Source organism: Nyctibius grandis, chromosome 4 (genome assembly GCF_013368605.1).
Source record: "Nyctibius grandis isolate bNycGra1 chromosome 4, bNycGra1.pri, whole genome shotgun sequence".
NCBI classification, from domain to species: Eukaryota; Metazoa; Chordata; class Aves; order Nyctibiiformes; family Nyctibiidae; genus Nyctibius; species Nyctibius grandis.
In genome coordinates this window covers 88,449,344-88,473,313 of record NC_090661.1, presented here as the reverse complement: position 1 = coordinate 88,473,313, position 23,970 = coordinate 88,449,344, and the positions used below count along the sequence as shown (strand labels likewise).

The following is a 23,970-nucleotide window of genomic DNA, read 5'->3' as shown; positions in this document are numbered from 1 at the left end:
TTAATCATCTTCGTGGCTCTGCGCTGGACTTTCTCTAGCAGTTCCCTGTCCTTCTTGAACTGAGGGGCCCAGAACTGGACACAATATTCCAGATGCGGCCTCACCAGGGCAGAGTAGAGGGGGAGGAGAACCTCTCTCGACCTGCTAACCACACCCCTTCTAATACACCCCAGGATGCCATTGGCCTTCTTGGCCACAAGGGCACACTGCTGGCTCATGGTCATCCTGTTGTCCACTAGGACCCCCAGGTCCCTTTCCCCTACGCTGGTCTCCAACAGGTCTGCCCCCAACTTGTACTGGTACATGGGGTTTTCTTGGCCAGATGCAGGACTCTACACTTGCCCTTGTTATATTTCATTAAATTTCTCCCCGCCCAACTCTCCAGCCTGTCCAGGTCTCTCTGAATGGCTGCGCAGCCTTCCGTTGTGTCAGCCACTCCTCCCAATTTGGTGTCATCAGCGAACTTGCTGACGGTGCACTCTATTCCCTCACCCAAGTCATTAATGAATATATTGAATAGAACTGGTCCCAGTACCGACCCTTGAGGGACTCCGCTAGACACAGGCCTCCAACTGGACTCTGTCCCATTGACCATCACTCTCTGGCTTCTTTCCTTTAGCCAGTTCACAATCCACCTCACTTCCCGATCATCCAGACCACAGTTAGTCAGTTTAGCTGCGAGGATGCTGTGGGAGACCGTGTCAAACGCTTTACTGAAATCAAGATAGACCACATCCACAGCTTTACCATCATCTATCCACTGGGTTACGTCCTCATAAAAGGCTATCTATAGAAGTAGTTCCCTGTTTCAACAAGTAGTCACGACAGTAGATATAGGTAATTCACCAAGAACATTATCCACGAATTTATGCCTCTAACTCTCTGAGCAGATAATTTCTTCAGATATCATCATTGCTTTAATTTATCTCCCAGTCTTTTACTTTTGCAATCATTTGTTTTATAGGTAGATTATGGAAGGTCCCTGAATTTGTGGTGTTTGCTAACTATATGATTCGTGAGTGGTCAGTCATAGGATCTTGCTGCTTCTTCATATTAGATGAGTTTACAGACATCTCCAGAAAAAAAATACCTATACAAGCAGAATTCATTTCCAAGAAATATTTATGCATACCACTTTGGATTTTGATTTCTGGGATTACTGATGTCAGTAAAACTCATGGTCATGAATCAAAAACATAAGGAACAGGAATCATGGGCAAATTACTCCACTGCTATTTTCAGAATAGTTACCCCATGCTGGCTATAATTCATATGTAAGGCTATTTTGGACTTTTTGGACTATTTAATGTGGCATATCATACTCTTGTTGTTGTCTCATATAAGAATGACATTAAACTTGTCTGCTCATATAGACTCTCAGTCTTCCATTAGTGATATTGAATCACAGAATCAACTAGGTTGGAAGAGACCTCAGGGATCACCGAGTCCAACCTTTGACTTAACACCACTGTGTCAACTAGACCATGGCACTAAGTGCCACATCCAGTCTTTTCTTAAATACCTCCAGAGATGGTGACTCCACCACCTCCCTGGGTAGCCGATTCCAATGCCTAATAACCCTTTCTGTGAAGAAGGTTTTCCTAATGTCTAACCTGAACCTCCCCTGGCACAGCTTGAGGCTATGTCCTTTAGTCCTGTTGCTAGTTGCTGGGAGAAGAGGCCCACTCCCACCCCGCTACAACCTCCTTTCAGGTAGTTGTAGAGAGCAATAAGGTCTCCCCTGAGCCTTCTTTTCTCCAGGCTAAACAACCCCAGTTCCCTCAGCCACTCCTCATAGGAGCGGTCCCTCTAGACCCTAACTGAAGAAGCAACCAATTAGCTATATTCCCTCTTCATGCATTTAAGAGAGTGTTTTCCAAGTAGAGAGAACACTTCTTTCTGATGTTCTGGCATTGCCAAATCCAATAACAATTATCATACCTAGCAAAGCTAGGCAGCCTTTTGACCTGGAAAGCTGAGCAACAAGATGCTGTTATTGATTTGTGAAGATGGCAATGACTTCTGTTCATTCCTTTTCAAATCTCCTTTTTCCACATTACTAACACAGTAACATTCTGGAAATGACATGTTATTTCTAGCTTTTAATTAATATTTCTCAATTATTATTTATTTTTAAAGATAACTCTCCTCTATCTCTGCTTGTCCTTTTCTTTCAAAGTTTCGTGATCACTTCTGGCTGAGTGCTTTAAGAAACCCTGTGATTTTTTATAAACTTACCCTTTGACCTTTTTATATATGATGGAGAAGCTTTGTTTTTGCTTCTGGTTAAAACCTGGGATAGGGATCACCAAAAATAGATTTCTGTGTGTGTCAGTTTTTAAACAACAGAAAAAAGAAAACGTTCATGTCATCATCATATATATAGTATTTCCCATAGCTCAACTTAGTAAGACTAAAACCGACAACAGGAAAAAACCTCAACATTAAAGTTAAAAATTGGGGTTGACACTCATGAACTCATGCAGTTGTACCTTTGTTTCTTACTTTTCAATAGGGTGAATTAAGGACAAAATGTCAACCTGAATTTTTACAAATAAATCTAAATTTCCACGGGTTTGTGGAGTCAAGTCATTAATTGAATACAGTTTGTCTATAATTTAGTAGCAGGGTAATCCATACTCAATCTTTTATGTATAGCATTGAAAGGAAATGCTTTTTGCTGCCTCTAGATTAGCAGATTGAATTACATCCTATGGAATATGAAGGAAAAAGTGTTCCAGAAAGAAGCCAAAAGTCTAAAACCATGAGGGGAAGTTATTTCCATCATGCTTTAATGCTTCACTGCTGCTTGTTACATTTAATAACACGTACTTGGTAAGATTTTAAATTCTTGGCTACCTGGATATCTGTCAAGATGATAAATTGGAAGTTGTAGAAGTGGATAATATTGCATAAATCCTAATATACTATTTTCTCCATTAAAACAAACATGGAAATGTAAGCTTTTTCCCTGTTGCAAACTGTAAGGATGAAACTTTGCTAAGATTCTGTAGAGGGTAGATTAGTAACTGCGAAAGGATAATGCAATTGTGTAGTATAAAATCATGCAAGTCTGCAACTCACTCATATGGAGCCTGACTAAAGTCAGTGGGAACACTTACATAAGGAATGGATGCACAACTTATCTGACACAATAATAGATTTTATACATAGCATAATTTTTTCTTTTGTTGCTACTGTTCTCGGCTACAGTCACAGCTGTAGGCATCGTTGATGGGATGTGAAGTGGGGTCTTTTTCTGACCTCAGTCCTGCCCTATCTCAGTTACATTTTAATAATGTACTGTACTTTTCTGAAGAACTCTGGCTCTAGGCACGTAGCCTTCTAATTACAGGAATTTTCAAGCTGTGGTCCCTCACCTGTGAATCAGGCTACTTTGAGTAGTGCATATGTTTCAATTTACAGAGTGATATAAACTAGAAAAGCAGTAGGTCTAAGACCTTCATAAGATAGAAAAGATAATAATGAATATCAAGATAATCATAGAATTATAAAAATAAAAAGTTTGGAAGAAACATGTGTAAATCATCTAGTTCAACTCCCAACTCAAAGCAGAACCAACTTAAAAGTTAGCTCAGGACCTCATCCAGTCAAGTTTTGAAAATCTCCAAAGACCTTATTTCTTCCTCCCATCCTCATTCTGTTTCCTTTTAGATTTCATCTTGAATGGACCACAAACACAAAATGTAAGGGCTTTAACCTAGTCTGAAATAAAGCACAAAAAAATCACTCTTAATCCCAGGAAAAAAGAACCCCATGAGTTTAGCAGAACATCATTAAAATTCATAGCTACATAATGTAAAATATATAAATATCATGTTTATAAACACGAGTAATTCTCATCAAATTGCACATAGTGTATCTAAACTATTGATGAGAAAATATAAGGGATAGCAAAAGAAAGTCATCATGTAGTGGCCACCTCATTCTGTTACAGTCCATGAGGACTCTGATTATGATTCTCTAGTCCCAACTCTTTCAGCCTTTACAGAAGTTTAGCAAATCTCTAAAAAACTGCAGAAATAAGAATAAAATAGAGTTGTGACGGAAGTGATATTCCATCCCTGCAAATTGAAAGTATCTCTACCTCAAGGAAATTAGCACCATTTGTGCTAATACCTGAATACTGTATATCCAGTGCTTACAGCACTCAGGTGTGGTGGCTGACCCTTAATTGTCTAATTCAAGTAAAGAGAGTCTGTCTTCCCTCATCACAGACAAGAGTCCAGGCACCTGATTATTAAGTATTCACACATGGTTTTCTCTCGCTATCACTTAAAGTAGCAGGTTCACTTGGTATAATAGTTCACTGCACCAAAGTAAACTGTAAATTGTTGCTTGCCTTGGGACATGTTGTTCTGAGTAATAGCTTTTTGCTTCGTTTGGTCAGTGTACACTGACCAGCCACTGTGTGTAGCATTAAGAAGTTAGGGAACTTTGTTATGCCCTAACAAAAATGTGATGTATTCAATTGTGTGGAGGCTGTTGTTATTTTTCTAGAACAATATCCAAATGCATTAATCATTGTTACACGGGTTTAAAATTACTTGGTCCAGCTAATACTTAAGCCATGAGGAAAAGGAAATGCAGCTTTCAAATTGCAAAACTGAGGAATGTGCTACAATGTTGAAATACATGAAAATGAAGCTGTCATTGCTAAGGATTCCTAAGTGAAAAACGACAGGAAGTAATAAAATGTGCTTTAAAAAATGGTTGAATACCATCTAATTACCAAGTCAAGGAAAGTAGTTATTCACAATTAATCAAATTACTAGGTTTTGGATTTCTAATGTTTTCTTTCTATATGAGTCCATTGAGGTGTAAGTAGTGGTTGCATATACATGTTCTAAATGTAGCCAGCTGTAAAACTGTATTATCATTCATGGGACATGCCAACGTTTTTTATATTTCTTCTTATTCTGAAAAGGAAGTTAAAGTCAATATTTAGAAGTGATTAGGTAATAGATATTTAGAAGAATTTTTGGCTGGAAAAAAATTGAAATGTTTCATCTTGATAGTTTGGGCTTTTTACCTGGGCTATATTTTGCAGCTGCCCATTTTAAATTTCTGGTGCATAAATTTTCAGTTAACTCTAGTCTTTGTAGAGTGCAAGTTAATTCTTGAGGCAGGCACTCTATTCTGTTCTGCTGCTCCATATAAGTACTGAGATATTTTTTCTCAGCAAGTATTTGTGAACAAAGACAATATAAGCGTAGAAATACAAAAAAAAAAAAAAAAAAAGCCCCGTGCTTGACTTATACAGACATCTTGCACAGAATACTTTTTTTTAAATTTTTCATTGTGCAGTCTTGGTAAATAAAGCAAAAATGTAGTGCCTTCAGAATCGGTATGTCAAGTCATCTAGGATGTATTTTTAGGATGTTAACATCTGTGCCTTGCACTGACTTCACCTGAAAGTCTTTCTGTGTGGTTTTCTTTATGATTGAAAGCAGTATTCTGTATGATTGAAAATCATGTCTTTGATGCTTGAGCTATTAATTTTTCTTAACTCTCAGGGATGCCCTCTCCGTAACTCATGAACTGTGGCAAACCCTAAAAATATTAGAACTATTCAAAAGAATTAATTGAAATATTTTAAAATGGGAACCAAAATAAAGCAGAGAGTCCCTTCCTTTACTGTGCGCTGAATATGGACTTTAGAGGAATTCAAAACATGCTTGTATGCTTCTCACATCAGAAACAATTCCTTTCAGGAAACTGTTTCATCTTTTCTCTAAAAATGTGGGTTTGATTTGTCAATGACAAAAGCTTGGTAGCTGGAAAGATTCAACAGAAAGGGTTTTGTGGTTTCCATGGATCTTCTGCGTAAATGCTTTTCGATCTTAAATGGCCCTCTGGGTTTGTGACTGAATACTTCTCGTAGACCAAGAAGATTTAATAATCAAAATGATATTATTTTTATTTAGTGTGTGGTTTCCTCATGTCTTAAACAAGACTGTTTGTTCTCTCACTTTGCCTGAGGTTACATCTTGCTCTAGCTGTGTGATTAGATTTTAGATACATGCAGTTGAAAATAAATCCAATTACCTAAAGAGATGGAAGGTAGAAGTAAATTGTGATTAGCACATAATTGTAAAACCAGAGATGCAGAAGCCTGAAACACTAACTCTGTTTTATTTTGGTGATGTAGCACCTAATTCTTAACAATGTTTTAAAGATAGGGGAGTTATTACCCTGTTGGTGAACTCCTCGGAAACAGTAAGAATGCTTTAATACTTTGAAGTTTTAATATTTAGAAGTCAATAGAGCTACCCTCATATATTATCTATACACAGACAGTATAAATATGTCTAGAGTACTGTGGGTAGGTATCATTTAAGAATATGCATAGGATATGCTGAACAAATTTAGATAAAGAGATTAAATTTACCATTGTTCTGTAAACTTCATAACAAAGCACTTTATAAGGACATATTAATATATTCATATGAATCTGTTAAATATTTAAAATATGTATGTTACACGATGCCCAGAACATGTATAATTTTAAAGTATTTCTGAGTGTACTCTGTGTAACAGTAACCACCCAATCACTGTTATGTGACAGAAACCAGCTGATGCATTCAGCAGTTTTGCATGCAATTATGTGTGAAGCGTAATTTTCATTTTCATTGAAGAAAGGCAATGTTTTTTGGCAGAAATGGCAGATTTCATGGGGTGATATTGAATTTCCTAAACACATTATTTTAATGGCCTGTATCAATCAAACAGGCTTCATAAGATGCTTGAATTGTTTCAGGGCTAGCAGAAGAGACAAAAATGCTTTTTAGCTTGTTGGAGCTGTGCTTTCTTGCTACTGTTTTCTCTCTGTAAGTAGTGACACCAACATTTATAATTTAAGAATCAATAAACTAAAGTAAAAATTGTAGTATTAGTGTAAAAAACAGGACATTTTTTGAAAACAGTGAATTTAAGTTTCCTGTTTATCTGCTAGTTTTTGAACCATTCAAGTTCACGTTTTTTACATTTTGTCTATAATTATCTGTAATAGAAAAATGGAAATTTATTCTTATTTATATTATGATCTGCTTGAAGAAACAGTTTGTTTAGGTATGTGACTGTCATTGAGTCTTTCCTTGTCTAATAACTGGCTAGTCAACCTGGGATGGACAGAGATCATAAAGCTCCTTTAAGTTTCACATGACTAGATGGGCAGGTGAATGACAAAGATAAATATCTCAAAATAAGGGAAGGATGAAATAATAGAGAGATGTCATAACTATGGGAAAGATCTCAAGAGGACCTTGTACCTTTATAGACACCAAAGACAATCATAAGACAAAATCTGTAGGAAATCAGATTTCAGTTGTTTCTGTTCCCACATAAAAGTTTAATAGAGAAAGCTGAGATTCATTATCACCTGCCCTCTGGAACAAGGGCTTAATATTGCGTCACAAGATACAAGGCTTGCAAAAAATGTGCAAATTAGCAATGTAGTTTTTTGTGGAAATTCATGTCTCTAAAGTATTTCTTGTATTTTTCTCTTTCTTCTAAACAATTTCAGCTCCCTCTGGCACTGTGGGCAAAGATCTTGTCCTTCCTATAAGATTATTGATTTATATAAAAGAAAAAGGAAAAGAAGACATGAATTTAGAAGACAATGAACGTGTCCTCCCTAGAGATATTTCCCAGGAGTTCCTATATTCTCTTTTCACTGTCTGTTTGCACACATCTGTCTTGAATGCTCAGCTGAGCAAATCTAAGAACAAGCCACCTGGGTCTACCAGTAGAGTCCCTATCTTTATGACAACAATTGCTTGGTCATGAATATCTTCTGAATCATTCTGTGCATGTACAGCAAAAGAACTTAACAGAAAATAAAACTAAGAGTATTATTCTCTAGAAAATGGAGTTTCACATATTACCTGCGAAACTCATGCAATCGAAATTATTCAGCTCTAACTTGACGATATAGCTCATAATAAAAAATAAGGTCTCAGAATATCTCTTTTTAATATAACACATAGATTTTATACCTAAACCCAAAAATATACCAATTAGTGAATAAATAACCTCTGAGTAAACTCTCCAAAGATGCTCCTCCTGTGAAAGTTTAAAATGGTGTATTTTCAGGTGATGTAAAAATTACAAAACAAGGACTTGACTAGACCGTTTGAAACTTTAAAAAAATACTGCAGAAGAAAAAGCATTCTTCTTGACAAAAAAAATGTTGCCTACAAAGCAAATAACTGTCAAACTCAACAATGCATGAAACACAGGGGGATTCAGGGAGTTGTGTTGGTGACTGCCATAATAAAATATGGGATAGACATAAATTCCTTTTAAAAAATATGATTTCAAAATTTAGTCATAGGAGAACACAGACCAGAACCCCCTGCCAGTGACTTTCACAGCTGATCCAGATTAAAATATATTTCTTCCTGCTAGTCATTTCATTTGGTTCCTTTAGCAGGCTTAATGAAATATTACATCAAGTAAAACAAAAGATATCCATATTTTCTGTTTAAAATTCAAGGTGATTCTATTGACACTCATAAAACATTGGTACTAATATAACGTGTCTCAAGTATTAAATACATGACAATATAAGGGTACAGCACTTATTATCACTATCTTTGCATGCTTTACTTTTCATTTCACTTTCATATTAAATAAAATGGCATAGTCATATATAGGCTCTTATCAGAATTTCTTGTCTTGATGATAGTTGATAGGTTAATAGTTCTCTTCTCCCCTTTGAAAGGCAGAAGGACATCTTGATGGTAATTGACTTTCTAAAGGTGTACGTCAATGCTCGGTGAAGCGGTTGTGTTTGATTCAGTAGGCTGGAACTGCAAAATAATTTCAGCTAACAGCTCTACGCCAGAGTAGTCAAATGGCTGGAAAAATGAGGTAGCAACGAATTGCTCGGAACAAGAGTATCAGCCATTTTAGTACTAGAAATTAACTGTGGAAACAGAATTGAAAGGCCTGTTGTGTTCCCTAGGGATAAAATGATTGTGCAAGTAGAAAATACTCAAAGCATGAGTATTATTCTCCTCCCATTATTTCTATCCAAGCATTAACATAAACAGTTTTCTCTCTGAGTTCCATGCTCTTTTTAAACAATTAAAATACATATTTTTTAAGAAATACTAAGAAATATATTTTCTTTTTCATCAACATGCTGCTTAATATTTTCTTACATCTTTTCTTCAGAAGTACCTTCAGCATGAGTACCTCCTTATCCTGACTTAAGTTATTTATTCATTAAGCCTGAGCAGGAGTAGAAGTCAATAGAGCTAAACTGCAGCATGGAATGCACTGTAACAATCATGTCTCCCTTTAATTTCCAGCAGCCCCCAAGGCATTTTCCAATAAAACAAAAAAAAAAGATCTCTCTTGCTTCTTAGATACAGTGGCTCTTCAAGTTGGTCTAGCTCACCAAGAGCCCATACAGTTATCTCTATGTAAATGAAACGCCCTTCTCTTTCTTCTGAATTTCCTCTACACATTTTTTTGAGTTCTTGAATGATTTATTTCTTCTTTTTGGTATATGCATTTTTGTTTCTCTGTCCTCTCTGCTGGTTCAGACTGTCTTATAGGGTCATGGTACAGCAAACTGCAACTGTACTGCCAGCCTGTAAATTCCTTTTCCTCTGCAAAATACCGAAGTAGACATAATGCCTATGCTAGCCATGAACAGTGTTAACCAAGGAAGTTGAACAGAAATAGCTTCAGCACATCCTCTTGGCTTCCTCCACTAGCAGGGCCTAAACTCTCACACTACCTAACTGGCAGTGCATGAAACATCATCTGCCATAGACGGCAAGGAAGAGCAGCTCAGTATGAATATCTAGTGCACTGGGTTTGCATGAGAGGAGCAAGGGTTTCTGAAGCTGTTTGATAGGTGGGGTTTCATATCTTCTGACACTGACTAACATTCTCCCACTTTATTGTCCCGGTTCCCATATTGTGAGTCTCTAAGGGCAGATCCAGCAAAGTATTTAAACTCCTATCTTATGGCCAATTTTAATAAAAAATTAGAGCCTAGTTTTTTCAAGTGGAGGCCTGGACATCTTAAGTTGAGCAAACAAATCTGCAGAAACTTTTCTTAATTGTTTTGTCCTTCATCTCTCTGTGTTTTAGTCTCTGCCTCTAAATGGAGAAGATTATACATATTCAAACATGGATATTATGAAGATTAATTAATTAATGTTTGTGAAGCTCTTAATTTTCAATAAGATCTATAAAGAAGGGATATATAAAAAAATGAAAAACTACCTGTCCAATGATCTTTGTTACTTCTCTGCTGAATGAATGAAATATCTTATTGAAAAAATGGACTGTGAACAGGCAGTTAATAACAATATAGCCACATAAAGGTGTTAAATAGAGTTTTCACACAACTCTTAATTCTGCTGTTTACCTTTTAGAGTTTGACTTGCAGTATTAAAGTTTATTTTAGCATTATTAGTAGATTGTTTTTCCTTTTTTTTTTCTTAGTGTATTCTCCATGTTTATATTCTACTTTGCAGACAGGGAAAAAGCACTTACGAAATGTAGGCTATTTCTCTTCAGTAAGGCCATGAAGCAAAACTAACATGGTATTTGTAAATATGTTCATAACTCCAGACTATCTGCATATAGAATTCAAAATGAGATTTTTTTTTTCTTAAATTAAAAGTACATTTTCAAAATCCCATCATTTCTACAAAGTCTTCTTTTTATTTTATCAAAATTCCCAGGAAAACGGACCATGAAATGATATGATACATGAAAAATTCAGGAAGAATAATTTGAAAATCAGGCTCATAAATTCAGCTTTCTACAGAGCAGCTACTTATCTGTCTGCCTGCCTGCCGGGTGCTTGAACTGTGGCATCTGGTTAGCTCAGTTAATGACCATTTTCTATATGGATTATTTTCACAAAGATGTTAAAATCAAATCCCAGGTCAAGGAAAGAAAAAGGGGAAAGTCATCTTGCGGTGACTTTTCTTTTATATTCATGTTTATTTTGCAAGTGGCTAATAGATGGACATCTCTTCCTATATGAATTGTGCCCTAGAAGTAAGTAGAGCTAAACAGATGAATCTTTTTTTGTACTGGGGAGAAGGAAAGAAATTAATGTTTCGCTGGTATCTTTATATATCTAACATGTACCTTTCTAGAGTTGTGCATGCAGAGAGGAATACTTTTAAATATATACACATGTTAATCAAGTAATGTCTGCAATAAAGACTATTTGAAGCTATTAAATAACTTCCTGATATATTGCCATTCTGCCAACGTCTGCAGAAAAAAACTTAAATAAGTCTTGCATTACACCCACAAAGCCAAGTTCTGGTCCCTTTTGGAAGAATTCATTCCAGAGTCAATGTTCTTAATCTGGAAACAATTTTGGGCTAGAGAATGGCCAGACATTGAAGCAAGAAATTCGTCACTGGGTAGAACTCTCCTTTTACTTGCTGACTTACTGAGTAATATTTATGGAAATAAACTTAGAAGAATATACTGTGTGTTAAGTTAGCAGAATGGATGCTGCCTGCAGGCTATTGCAGTCATTCTTGCTGACATTATCCTGTTTCTATCAGATTGGCTATGTAGCTCCCAGTATTTTGTGGTAGTTTGCCTTACAAGAGGAGTTCTTGCTGAAAGGAAGCTGGAAAATAGTAAGCTGTGATGTCAACAGAGGAACATCACCTCAAGCAGTGTCTGCTGCTCTGTTGGGGGTTTTTTGTGTTTATGTCAGTGCATTATACTTACTGGTCTCAGGCAGCTGCAGCAGGAGCTTAGGGGTTCCCTCTAATGTTCAATGAGTATGATTCCTCCTCCCACAAATTACTGCACATCATTTGAGCGTGTCTGCATAGCCCAGTCTTCAGGCCATAGGTGTTGCCTACGCTGCAGCTAAGAGGTGCGAGTGCAGCGTGCTGAGGCCTACCAGGCTAGCTTTAATCTAATTAGCTTGGATAACAATATTAGTGAAGATGTGGTAGAATGAGCTTCAGTAAATAAATGTATGCTGATGTGAAAGCCTGCTAGGAATCATCAAGACATCCCTGGGTGGCCAGCAACAACATACAAATTTTAAAACCTCTTCCCAAGGGCTGTTGAAGCAACAGCTTGGCAATTGCTTCAAAGCCTCAAATCATCTGACAGATAGTTTACAGTGTTCCCTGTAAAACAATTTTAAAATATTATATAAATTAACTGCTTGTCCAGATCAAGTTTTAGCTGAAAAAAGTTTTAATTTCCTCCCTGTGGTTTCTCATTCTCTAAATATTTGCCTGCATGGCTATCTTGACCACAGTCAAACCCTCTGTGTTAGCTAGCTCCATTGTAACAAGTCACATCTGTCAGAGAAAGGTTCTGTCTTCTTACTGCTGCCTACAGAGTTTCATTACTGGTAGCCTGAGTATCACTGTTTGCGTTCTTGAATGGTAGAAGAGTATCACAAGTAGATTAAATTGGCTCCGGGTCCTGAGTTACTGTGTGCTCTTTTGTGAAGAGGAGACAGCCCACTGACTTGATGAGAAAAATAAGAAAATTAACTCAGAAGTAGAAAAGGTAATTGGAAGACAAAAGCTGGTTACTGAACCAAAGGATATAGACCTTTAAAGCTTTAAAACCAAAAGATAGTCATGAGAGAGAGCAGTAAATGTAAGTTAGGCAAATAGCATAGGAAAAAGATTGATCATTATATTCTAAATAAGAAAATATACTTGGGGGGAGGGAAAGATGGTTGAAAAGCATGTACTTGCTCAATCTACAAGGTTCATCCTTGTAGATTACGGTACTGCTTATTATACTGTTGTGTGAATGAGAATTACTGGACAGGAGTTTACTTTTGCACTTGTATGGTAAGACACTGAAAATTGGCTGCAGAAGCAAAAGCAGCAGAACCCAGCATCTCTCCAGTTACAACCCTTACACTCAGACCACTTTAGCTGGTCTGGAAATTCTGCTCTGTGTACATGCCCAGGCAGTGCTATATGAAATACCAGTGGGTGTTAGTATCAGCACTGCACAGGGCTCTTCCTCCACAAGTCATGAGTAACAGGCAGGCAGTCATTGGCAAGGCTTAGTGAATACTGGGAGGGAACCACTCTAACCAGGGGATCCTTCAGATAAGATTATACTCTTTCTGCTCCTGCTTGAACTCACAGAGAGGCAATCCTGTTTCTTGGGCGTGGAGACAAACTTCTGGATGCCATGATTTGCCCAGTTCCTTCATGTACAGCAATAGAGGCCACTTGTGTTTAAACATAGGATGGGAATTAAGAAGTCTTGCTTTGAAATAGATTTTCTGAGTAACCTTGAACACTTAATCTCTCCTTGCTTGTTTTCTCATCTGTACAACAGGGATAATAATGTTTATCGACCACACAGGGGGCTGTAAGCCTAAATTAATTAACGTTATAAAGCACTTTGATTCTCTTAGATAAAAGGTTTTCTAGAAGTATGAAGCATAGCTATTTATTATCTGCATTTTCTTCACTTTTTATTCATGCTATATCAATCCTACTTCAGCTTTTTCTTCAAAATTGTGTGTCCTAATCATCTCATCTGGGTTAAAAAGAAGAAATTGATGAAAACTAATGATTTCATAGAAACTAATGTTGGGAAAGACTGGTCTAAATTTCTTAATTTTAAGTGTACTTTCTCACAACTAACATGTATATGGATTTCATTGAACAATGTTTCTTCTCTTTCGTGACTTTCCAGTGCGGTCTTTTCTCCTTTATATACTGTTTAAGGCATCCATTAGCTCACACAAATGGGCAAGAGTATGCACTCTGGCTCTTAAAATTTAACTTCCATTTCTTGGATTATATTTTCTGTTTGTTCTATTTTAATCCTATTCCTCTCTTGCTGCCTTTTCTTCTATTTAGCAGATTTTTTTCCCCTTCACCCTTCAAGAATCTCAAATCCACCAATGAATAATCATTTGTATACACTGTCATTTCTATTTGCTATTTCACTTTTTTTTTTCCCCAATGAAACAGGGCAGGCAGTGTGCTGCGCTGGATATCAGTACAGTGCACCTCGGGTACACTGAAACCATTTGACTTCACCTTATGTCATTTCTAGAATGTCTTTTCTTTCTCTTAGCAATGAGCCAGGACAGGAATTTGGCCAGATTTTGCCACATTTCTGAAGCACTGTGTAGCTAAATGCTTCCAGAGCATCTGATGCTACTGTTGTAGTGTTCAGCAGCCTGCTGAAAGTGAGAGATGTGAAGTAGATTATCTAACATCCAAATACTGGTTTGTATGAGACTTTAGATAAGGATATGATTTAAATGTATGTATCCAATCTGTAAAAGTGGCGGCACTGCAAAAAATGAAATTATAGGTTGCATTGTAGGTAAATTCTATGGTGTAATCACTTCAGATGAGTTTGAAGTGCAGTTTCCTATACTTGCTTCTGTATTCCTATTTTTCTGCTCCTTACTATTTCTTAGATAAATTGGGACTAACTTTTCCATGCCTCATTGCTTACCCTAGTCATTTCCTGAATTTCAAAAATGTCATTGAACATGTCTTTGTTAAAAATAATAATAAGCTATTAAGCTAGATTATTCAACATGCTCAAGTCAAAAGATATGTACAATCATTGAACTGCAGTGAATGAATGGATTTTGTGAGGAGGCAGCTTGTTCATTGGAATTTGTTGAGCTCTACAGAATAAGCCAAGTTTGAAGAAAAGTATATATTTAGTGTCTTTGAAGTTATAAAATCTGAAGGGCTTTTTGATAAATGCAGAGGATGATTTTCTCTACTCTGTTTACAGCTTAGACCATCAGGACAAAGATTGAATGTAAATGTTAACATGAAATTTTCTGAGGCCTGGCCTCTAATACTGCTTCAGAAGGAGGTGGGGGGAAGAGGTTAAGAAATTCTAAAACTAATTCTGGGTTTGATTTAAATGCTGATTTATTTAATCTTACTATATCTCTGTTTCTGTAAAAATCCTGCTTTGCAATGACTGTGAAATTTCCCAGTATTTCTAACATATTATAGAAAGCTAGTGGCCAGATTCTGGTCAGAATGTGTCCCACACATTATCAGGTTCCTCTTAGTCCTGATGGACAACATAATAGCAGTGATTGGGAAGCATCTGTATCCCTGCATACTGTTTCCTGCACCAGAGAAGTGGCTTGAAAAGAAACTAATTTTGTCTACTGACAGAATAGCATTGGTTAAAACAGGAAATGAGTCAGGGTGTTCAGAGAACCAGCTGAACTTCTAGGTGTGGTGGAACATTTTCCCTTTTGTCGCTGAGCAGCATTCTTTCCAGTTGTAGACTCACATGCACCAGGGCTGGTGCTCTCCATCTCAGAGACCACAGCAGTGGAAGTGCTGTGCTTCATGCATAATTTTGTGTTTTGCTTATATAAATGAAAAATGTGATGATGGTTTATTTTGCTGAATTTGGACATAGGCATGCAGGATGCCAACTTCAGTGAGGCATCCCCTAGGACTTTGATGTAACCTAATGATAGTACAGTGGAATGACTGCTACTTCCACGTAGTTCAATGGCATTTAACCTGCTAAAGGGGTGTGAAACTATGTGCTTTCAGTCTTACAATAGAAGTCTTTACAGAAAGATTAACACTTAGGTTAACACTCTTCTTGTAACACTCTGCAAGATCTTCTGCAACACTCTGCAGATCTTGAGATCTTGCTGAAGTCTTAGAGGACCTCACATTTTAGTTCATTTGCAAGGCTGGGTATTGAATGAGTGAAGAAAAGTGTCGTATATGTAAAGGGATATTTAATCCTCCTGATTTCTCCAGATTGCTCCTCTGTGCAGGAAAAAAAAAACATTTTGCCAAGTGGACTGTCCCTTTTCTCTTTGCGTAGCTGAACTCCATTTCTTTTGTCATCCAAGAATTGGGAAAATGTTTCTGTGATTTCACTGAATTTCCCTGGAAACATTTTCAGGTTAAAGTGAATGCAGCTGCTTTGTCTGAATATTTTTAATATTTTAATATTTTTAATTTATAATGCTTACATATTTAATAACTATTAAATATCAATATCTAGGTGAGTGAAATAACTTTATTTAGGATGTAGGTTCTTTCATTAGACAAAGTTTTGTTCTTCATAACGCTGCAGTAGTAACTATTTGGTAGTAAATATTAAGCTTTCTGCTGTTTGCTTCATAAAGTAAAGTGTTTACTGTGACTATACTTCATTCTTTGCTTTTCTGGTTTTAGGGACATGTTTAATGTTTCAGCAATATTGTATACTAAAGATACTTCAAGAAGGTACAATTATTTAAAAAGCTGTATTCAACTACAAGTCAGGCAAATTGAAGTATCAGTTGTTATCTCTCAACAGATTTTACCTGATTAGTGGTGGAGTTCCGTTTATTATATGTGGGATCACAGCAGCAACAAATATCAATAATTATGGGATTGAAGGCAACGCACCATAGTAAGTATAAACTATTATCATAAAACTTTTAAGGAAAACATATTCTTTTTCTTATGCTGATAAATGTAACTGACTTCATAAAGGGTACAGACGTCATTTGGGATGACATTTATTATGAAATTTTATTAAATAATAGCTATGAAAGAGCAATGTCTTTATCTGGAGCTTGCTGCTTCACCTCTACCAATTTGACTCATTACAGTCAATAGAAACACTTTTCATTTCAGAATTACTCCTAATTTACATCTGAATAAGTGAAAGGGTATTAGAAATACCTAATGGATAGCATATTTAATGGAGCTACTCATTAATTAAATACTTTCAATTCATTATCTACCTTGAATTTATATCTTTCAGGTGACTTATTTAAAGTAATTTACAAATAATTATGTGAAAAAAGGACAAGAAAAATCCCTCCCCGTCTCCTCCCCAGCCCCCATCCCCCCCTTAAAAAACAATTATTTTGGATTTTCACCACCTGGAAATGTTCCAGTCACAATGTCTTGCAAACCTGACATACCCCTCTTGTCTACTAGTGTGTTAGTGTTCAGTATACCTCCACAAGCTGTCCAGGCATCACATTGTTATTAATTCTTGGCATGAAACACAAGATATCAATAAAATACAAGTCTTCCTGTAGAAGTGTAGCAGAAAGTGAATCAGGCTGCAAAGTTGAATGCATTCTGTCTAAATAATCAGCATGGCAATGACTGGCACACTAATGCATATATTAGTACTAAGCCAGCACTAGTACTCTGGAGGACATCACTCTTGGTTACTGCTTTGAGCATCTGTTGTAATACATTTGCAACTAGTTATATTCTGGGTAAGAAAAGTGGAAACAAAGGAGAATGGTTTGTATGTGAGGATTTGGCTTCTTGAAGGCATTTTTAAAGGTAATTGAAATTTAAATTCTGGTAATAAATTAGTACATACCATGGATAACTGTTTGCTCTGCCTAGGGCCTAACTCATATTCATATGTTTATTCTAACTTATCCAATTAGACAATCACTTACAATCAGCAGTATATTAAAAGACTCAATTATTTATATTTATAAATGTGAGACATTTTTCATTTTGGCACAGTTACAGAGGTTATACTTCTTTATTCATGTTAATCTTAGCCAATCAATACCTGGTACCACAGTCTGTACAGAAACCAAAGCACAGGTGAGGGATGGTTATAAGTGAGTAAAAAGACAGCTCAACAACAGCATAGTGAGTTATATGCCTTATTCACTTTTAATAGTATTAGTACAGTAAATGCACAAACTTGAACTTTTTTTTACAGAAGTAATTTTTTAAGTGATCCACACTGAGATTCCACTTGAAATAAGAGCACCCCAAGAGACTGGGGAGCATTCCATTCTCCACTTTGCACCAAATATGCAGCATTCAAATATACTTCAAGTATTCATGTAGCTTTGTGCTCTCTGCTTATCCAATTAAATATAGGTGGTAACTTACCTATCTTTTTGCAGATATCTTTCAGGGAATCTTTTCATGAGCATGTCTGACAGCAAAATATATACTCCTTTGAGTGTTTCTAAGTTCATTAATAAATGTGTGTATGTTTTTGTTTAAGGTTCCAATTTTAAAAATTTAAAGTAGTTATGCTGCTGTTTCTTGTGACAAATACCCAGTGGGACTGCCTCTTTTTAGCTGAGAGGTTCTCAACCTGGGAGAAAAAGTCATTCTGCCCTTTTTATATTAAGTGGCAGATGATTCCTGCCTTGACAAGAATATGATATCAGAAGGTTCCTCGCTGTATTGGAGGGATTGCAACCAATCACACATGCCTAAATGAGTATGAAGTGTCATACAGTGTCACTTTTAGAGCTGGAATGAGTCATGACAGTTCACTGGGTCTGTCTTTCTGACCCAGTGGGAAATCAGCTATATCCAAACCATTCCTGACAGTTATTTATCTGAGGTGCTTTAAATGCTCTGATAATGGATGCACCACACTTTATTCCAGCAGTTTATTATCCTAATAATCCTAACAGCTAGGAAACTTCTTGAAAAATCTAATTTAAATCTTTCTTGCTGCAGTTTAAGCCCATTACTTCTTGTCCTAGTCCAACAGATAAGGAAAGTAACTTATTCCTCTTTCCAGAAATCCATGCAATATTTAGAATACAAGAACATAGTAACAGCTGTACAAGCTTATACCACCAGCTCAGTAGCCTGTCCGTAACCATAGCTAAAAGCAGATTATAGAGAAGAGTAAAAACTAGGCAAATAGTCATTCTCCCCCTGACCCAAGTTCTCCCAGTTTCCACCCGGGATTTCAGTAGCCAGAACTGTTTTCTTCTCCCATGTTTATTTGATTGGATCATTCACCCTCAGGACAGTCCTGTTAGACTGCTACTAAAAATTATGCAGCTGACTGAGGCTTATTGAGCTCATACTGGCCTGTGAACTGCTTTAAGCTGCTCTAAAACAGTTATGGTTATATTATTTAAAGCCTAGCAAATAATGCTCCATGCTACAATAATATTATGCTACCAATGTATCACAAGGAGACCATAAATTTCCCTATTTTTTCTGAAGGCGTTCAAATTGACGTAAATTAACTCCCAGGAATTTCAGAAACAGTGGAGAATTTGGAAATGGCATATATCTTTTGGGTCTGCTCACTGCAGAAAGCAGTGACTGTTCAGCTGGAAGTCTTTTTTCAGCCTCCATATTACTCACGCTGTTCTCTACTTTGGCAATAGGAAAATTCTGTAAGAACACTCCTCAGGCTTAAGAGTTTGTATCAATGTTCATTGACACAAACCATTGAAATCTGTACATATCTATTGCTCACACAGATTGTATAAACTATGCCTCATTGGCTTTTTAATCAAAGTATTAGCACTGACATTTTTAATAGTAGAAAAAAGGGTTGACATAAATGGTCTTATACTTCACTGCAATTCTAGATTCTAAACTGACCTACATTTCTTGGAAATTTTCAGTTTTAATATCCTGTAAATTATACTAGACATTTTATTCTATTAAAAAAATATGAAAGTGATGTCTTACCTTAATTGATATTAAAGACACACTCCCTTTCTCCACAAGGAACATATTTGAACTTCTGAGACACTGTTGAGTCATACAAGTTAGTCAGAAAACCCAGTTTGACATCAGTCAGTTGTCCATCAGATCTAATGTGGGCCATAAAATGTTCTTGACTCTCTTATTTTGTTGTTTTCAGTTGCTGGATGGCATGGGAGCCTAGTCTTGGTGCTTTTTATGGGCCAGTAGCATTCATTGTGTTAGTCACCTGTGTTTACTTTCTCTGCACGTATGTGCAACTGAAACGCCATCCTGAACGCAAGTATGAGTTAAAGGAAAAGACAGAAGATCCGCAGAGAATGACAAGTACTGAGGTGGGCCATGGTCATATTACAGACTCTGTGTCCGTTCCCCAGGCAACCTGTTCCGTGATTTCTTCTTCCTTATTGCAAAATGAGCATTCATTTAAGGCTCAGCTTCGAGCAGCAGCATTCACTTTGTTCCTGTTTACTGCCACTTGGACCTTTGGAGCACTTGCAGTATCTCAAGGTCATTTCTTGGATATGATATTTAGCTGTCTTTATGGAGCCTTCTGTGTGACCTTGGGGCTTTTCATCCTGATCCATCACTGTGCAAAGCGAGATGATGTGTGGCATTGCTGGTGGTCCTGTTGCCCATCTAGAAGAAATACATATTCTGTCCAAGTTAATGTGCGCCCAAAGGTTAATGTCAACGGTGACACTCAAGTTCATGCACCTTGTCTTCAGGAATCACCATGTCCCAACAAAACAGGTGTGTTCAATCATCCAGCGGCTAGCCACTGCAAACTTACTAACCTACAAGCGGTTCAAAATCATGTTAACTGCCTTTCACCTGTGACACCATGTTGTGCAAAAATGCACTGTGATCAGCTACTTGATGATGAAGCTCATGTTCATGTCCACAACGAGGGAACCTTCAGACCCAATATGCACATTCATAGATGTCTAAAAAGCAGAACTAAGCCACGTTATTTCAGTCGGCATAGGTCTGCAGGTGAAAGAGAATACGCCTATCACATTCCTTCAAGTATTGATGGCAGCATCCACAGCTCACATACAGACAGTCCCCACAGTACGCATGACAGCCAGTCAGGTCACAGACGGGCCTGCTGCTCAAAGAGTGATCCATATCCTACTGTCAACCAGCCTGAAAGTAGTGATGCAAGTACTGTAATATATAGTTGTGCTAAAATGCCAGAAAGTGACACTGTGCACCATCCAGCTCATTTTGAAATGCACCCACGGACACAGTCATTGCCATTTAATACGACGAATCACAACGGAATTCTCAAGGGAAATGTGCATGAAGCCATGATATACAGCTCAGATAGTACAGGAAATATCAAAACTGGCCCTTGGAAAAACGAAACTACTGTGTAGTTCATGGGCCATCATAGTGTGTTTTGCCCCCCTAAACCGTTACCTTTGTTTTTATTCCAAAATAAATAAGATGACATATTTGTGTAGCTCATCAGCAAATTGTACAGATTTTCCATCTTTATTTCCATTTCCTTAATAAAGAGTTTCAGAGAGAGATAGTAATAGTTTTAAAGTGAAGTTATTTTTGAAAGAAGGTTATAAAATATTCTGAATGATAATTAGAAAATGAAGTCTAGACAAGTGAACATGAGAGGCAATATCCTTTTGTTACACAGAACAACATTCTTTAGAAATACTTCATTTTCATTCATTGTTTTCACTTTTGTTCTGTAGTAACTTCAGACACTTTTTATAGACATATCAGCATCTTAAACTTTTACTTCTTTACTTTTGTAGCAAAATATTATTACTGTGCCATGGATTTTATTCAGAAGTGTCTATGGTAGAAATGATAAACAGGATTTTATAAAATTACAGCTTTTTAGATCTACAAAAGTGATACTGCCTCTAAAGATCTTCTGTAGCATATGGCCTGTAAAGTCGTGTAATGTACAGTCTCCGTTCTGTCCTTTTTCTTGTTGGAGAGAAGTGCTAGGTAATGTCTCTGTTACATCTACGGTGCTGTATTGGTTGTATTTTGCATGACATATGTCAGGATATACCATTTGCTGTTTTCTAGTGTTACGTGTTAAAAAAAAGAACAAAAAAAAGTGTTGTACAAGGCTGTGAAAAACCCTATTGATATTAATCTAGAGCAGTATAAATCTACAGAAAAAAAAAATCACTCTGCACTAGTTTAAGTGGCACAATCCTTTGTATAAGGTTATATGATAGCTTTGATAAGGGTCCACTCTAATATCTTTACAGAGCATGCACTACTCATTGTATGTGACACTGTGCAGTGTAATAGCAATTGTCTCAAGTTTTACACTTCTTTGTAAAGTATGCCTTTTGAACAAATCTGTAAGCTGTTTCACGATAACCTTTCCACATCTGTTAAGGTAGAGCAGTTTTATCATTAACTCTTTGAGGACTACAGTTATTTTCTTAAAATAGCCTATTCTAGTTCAGAGACACTGTATATATGATATTGTCTATTTAGTTACATGATCAATGTAGTCCAGAGTTGTCAGGAAAGAGAAAGTTCAGTCATTTTCCAAAAACATACCTTCTTAGAGTCCATTTATTAATTTCATCACTTGCTTTCTGAAAACCCATTTCCTCCCCTAGCAAATTTCAGATTGTCTTCATCCTTTAATGCAAATTTGACCTTCAGAGACGTTCTTTATGTTCATGATTTCTGCTGAATTGTAGGGCATTCCAGGGTCAGTACCATTCTCTATTAACAAGGCTCTTGGCAAGAAATTTTTTCATGTTTCCATGAACATCTGGACACAAAGCATCAACTCACAGTACAGAACTGCATCATAATTATCCCTATATGAAATAAAACTGCTTTTTTCAAATAGGAAGGGTGCAGAATAATAAGGGATCGCAGAAAGTGAATAGAAGCATAGAGCTGAGAGAAAAATGTCTACAGCGGAAAGTGAGAAGTGCATCCATAAATAAGAGAAAAAGCACAATTCTGTATGGCCACATGAGAAAGATTGCTGTCATGTCTTAACACAGGCTTATATAATTGCTACATTGCTGCAGAGAGGAAATAGAAAATTCCCTTGAGAGATCATCAGTCTGCGATTCTCTGTGTATATGTTGCAGAAATCTTCACATACTTCAGCGCATTATTTTTGTGTTATTAGCAGTTTATTTGTCTCTACCTTTTTTTTTAATATGTAGGAATACATTTCCTAATAGTGTACATAAAGATGACAATTATAATTGTTAGAATGTTATAAAAACATGTAAGTCAGATGAATGTGTTCTGCAGTGTTGCAGGTGGGAATTAGTACTCAAAGGGTTAATGCTCAGTATCTGAGTGCAAGAAATCTTGTTTTTCTGTATTTTTGTAAATTTGAAATATATATTGTAAACTCCAGCAGTGCAATGTATCCATCTCAGATTGTGTATTTTTAAAAGGTGAGCGAGAAGAATGCACTAGGTGGTTGTCAAGTTTTAAGCCAATATACAACAGTTTCATTACTGCTTCTTTAGCTAAAACAAAAAAAGAAATGCCTGAGCTTTATTATATAGATGCTGTATATGCTTGAACTGTCTCTAAACTAAAATACAGTATTTTTCTTTGTTTGCATAATGAAATATTTTCTGTTTAATAATTATTTTCTTTTAATGTTACTTTTACTCATTCCACGTAGACAGTGAGCCCCAAACAAGCATAGACATAATGTGAAATACCACTTCTCTGTGTCTCAGCACTATGTATATGTATATTCTGTAATAGCAAAATCCTAGGAGGTCTGTAGACCATTATGCAAAATATTCCACACACACAGCCAAGTGAAATACTCGCTCTGCAAGAACCCACTCAGTGAGCTTCTTCATTCAGCTTGTGTTTAATCACTTCTGTTATTTTGTCCGAGAGGCTAGTTCCATCTTCATAATGGCTTACAAAGAAATAAATAGGTGCTGCTTTCCACAGGATATCTTATGTGATAAAACTCTCTGGAATTGAAACATAAAATATTAAAACACTTTTCTTATTGTGTTAAAAATTAATTTAGTGAATATTTCTGGGCTAATTTGGAAGAGTTGTTATGCAATAATCTGTTTGCATATTATTTTTTCAGAAAATATACAGTATAACTACAGAGTAGGAGAACATGATATTAAATAAATATAAAAATGTTTTGTAACATCAAATTTGACCAAAATGCTTTTGTGCTTTTGACTTTTTTTCCTTAAGATAAACAAGATAATTTCAATGCTTTGGGAGTCTGGCTTTGTTTTATTGTGGGCTTTTGGTCAATTATAGTCAGTGAACCATTACTACTTTACCTGATTTTCTTTCCTATAAAAATAAAGTCAATGAAATAACTGGAGTATAAGAGATATATTGTCCTAGTAAATTCCTCACAGACATACACATGTAACGTGCTTCAAAGTCAGCGTTAGTTTTGGTTAATCAATGATGACATAAAAATGACTGAACAGATTTATACTTGTTCACTTTCTGTCTGAGACCAAGCAAGAGAAAT

The 23,970-nt window shown here is 36.4% G+C and overlaps 1 protein-coding gene across 1 annotated transcript in view; it reads left to right on the top strand.

The window, feature by feature from the left end:
* The window catches only part of LOC137662585 (adhesion G protein-coupled receptor A3-like), a 284,198-nt gene extending 260,457 nt beyond the window's left edge, over positions 1–23,741 (top strand). Inside the window, exons 18-19 of the mRNA XM_068399128.1 lie at positions 16,333–16,428; positions 19,636–23,741. Of these exons, the coding sequence (XP_068255229.1) occupies positions 16,333–16,428; positions 19,636–20,857 (1,318 nt within the window). The 3' untranslated portion in view covers positions 20,858–23,741. The remainder of the gene's footprint in view (positions 1–16,332; positions 16,429–19,635) is intronic.
* The last annotated feature ends 229 nt before the right edge of the window (positions 23,742–23,970 follow it).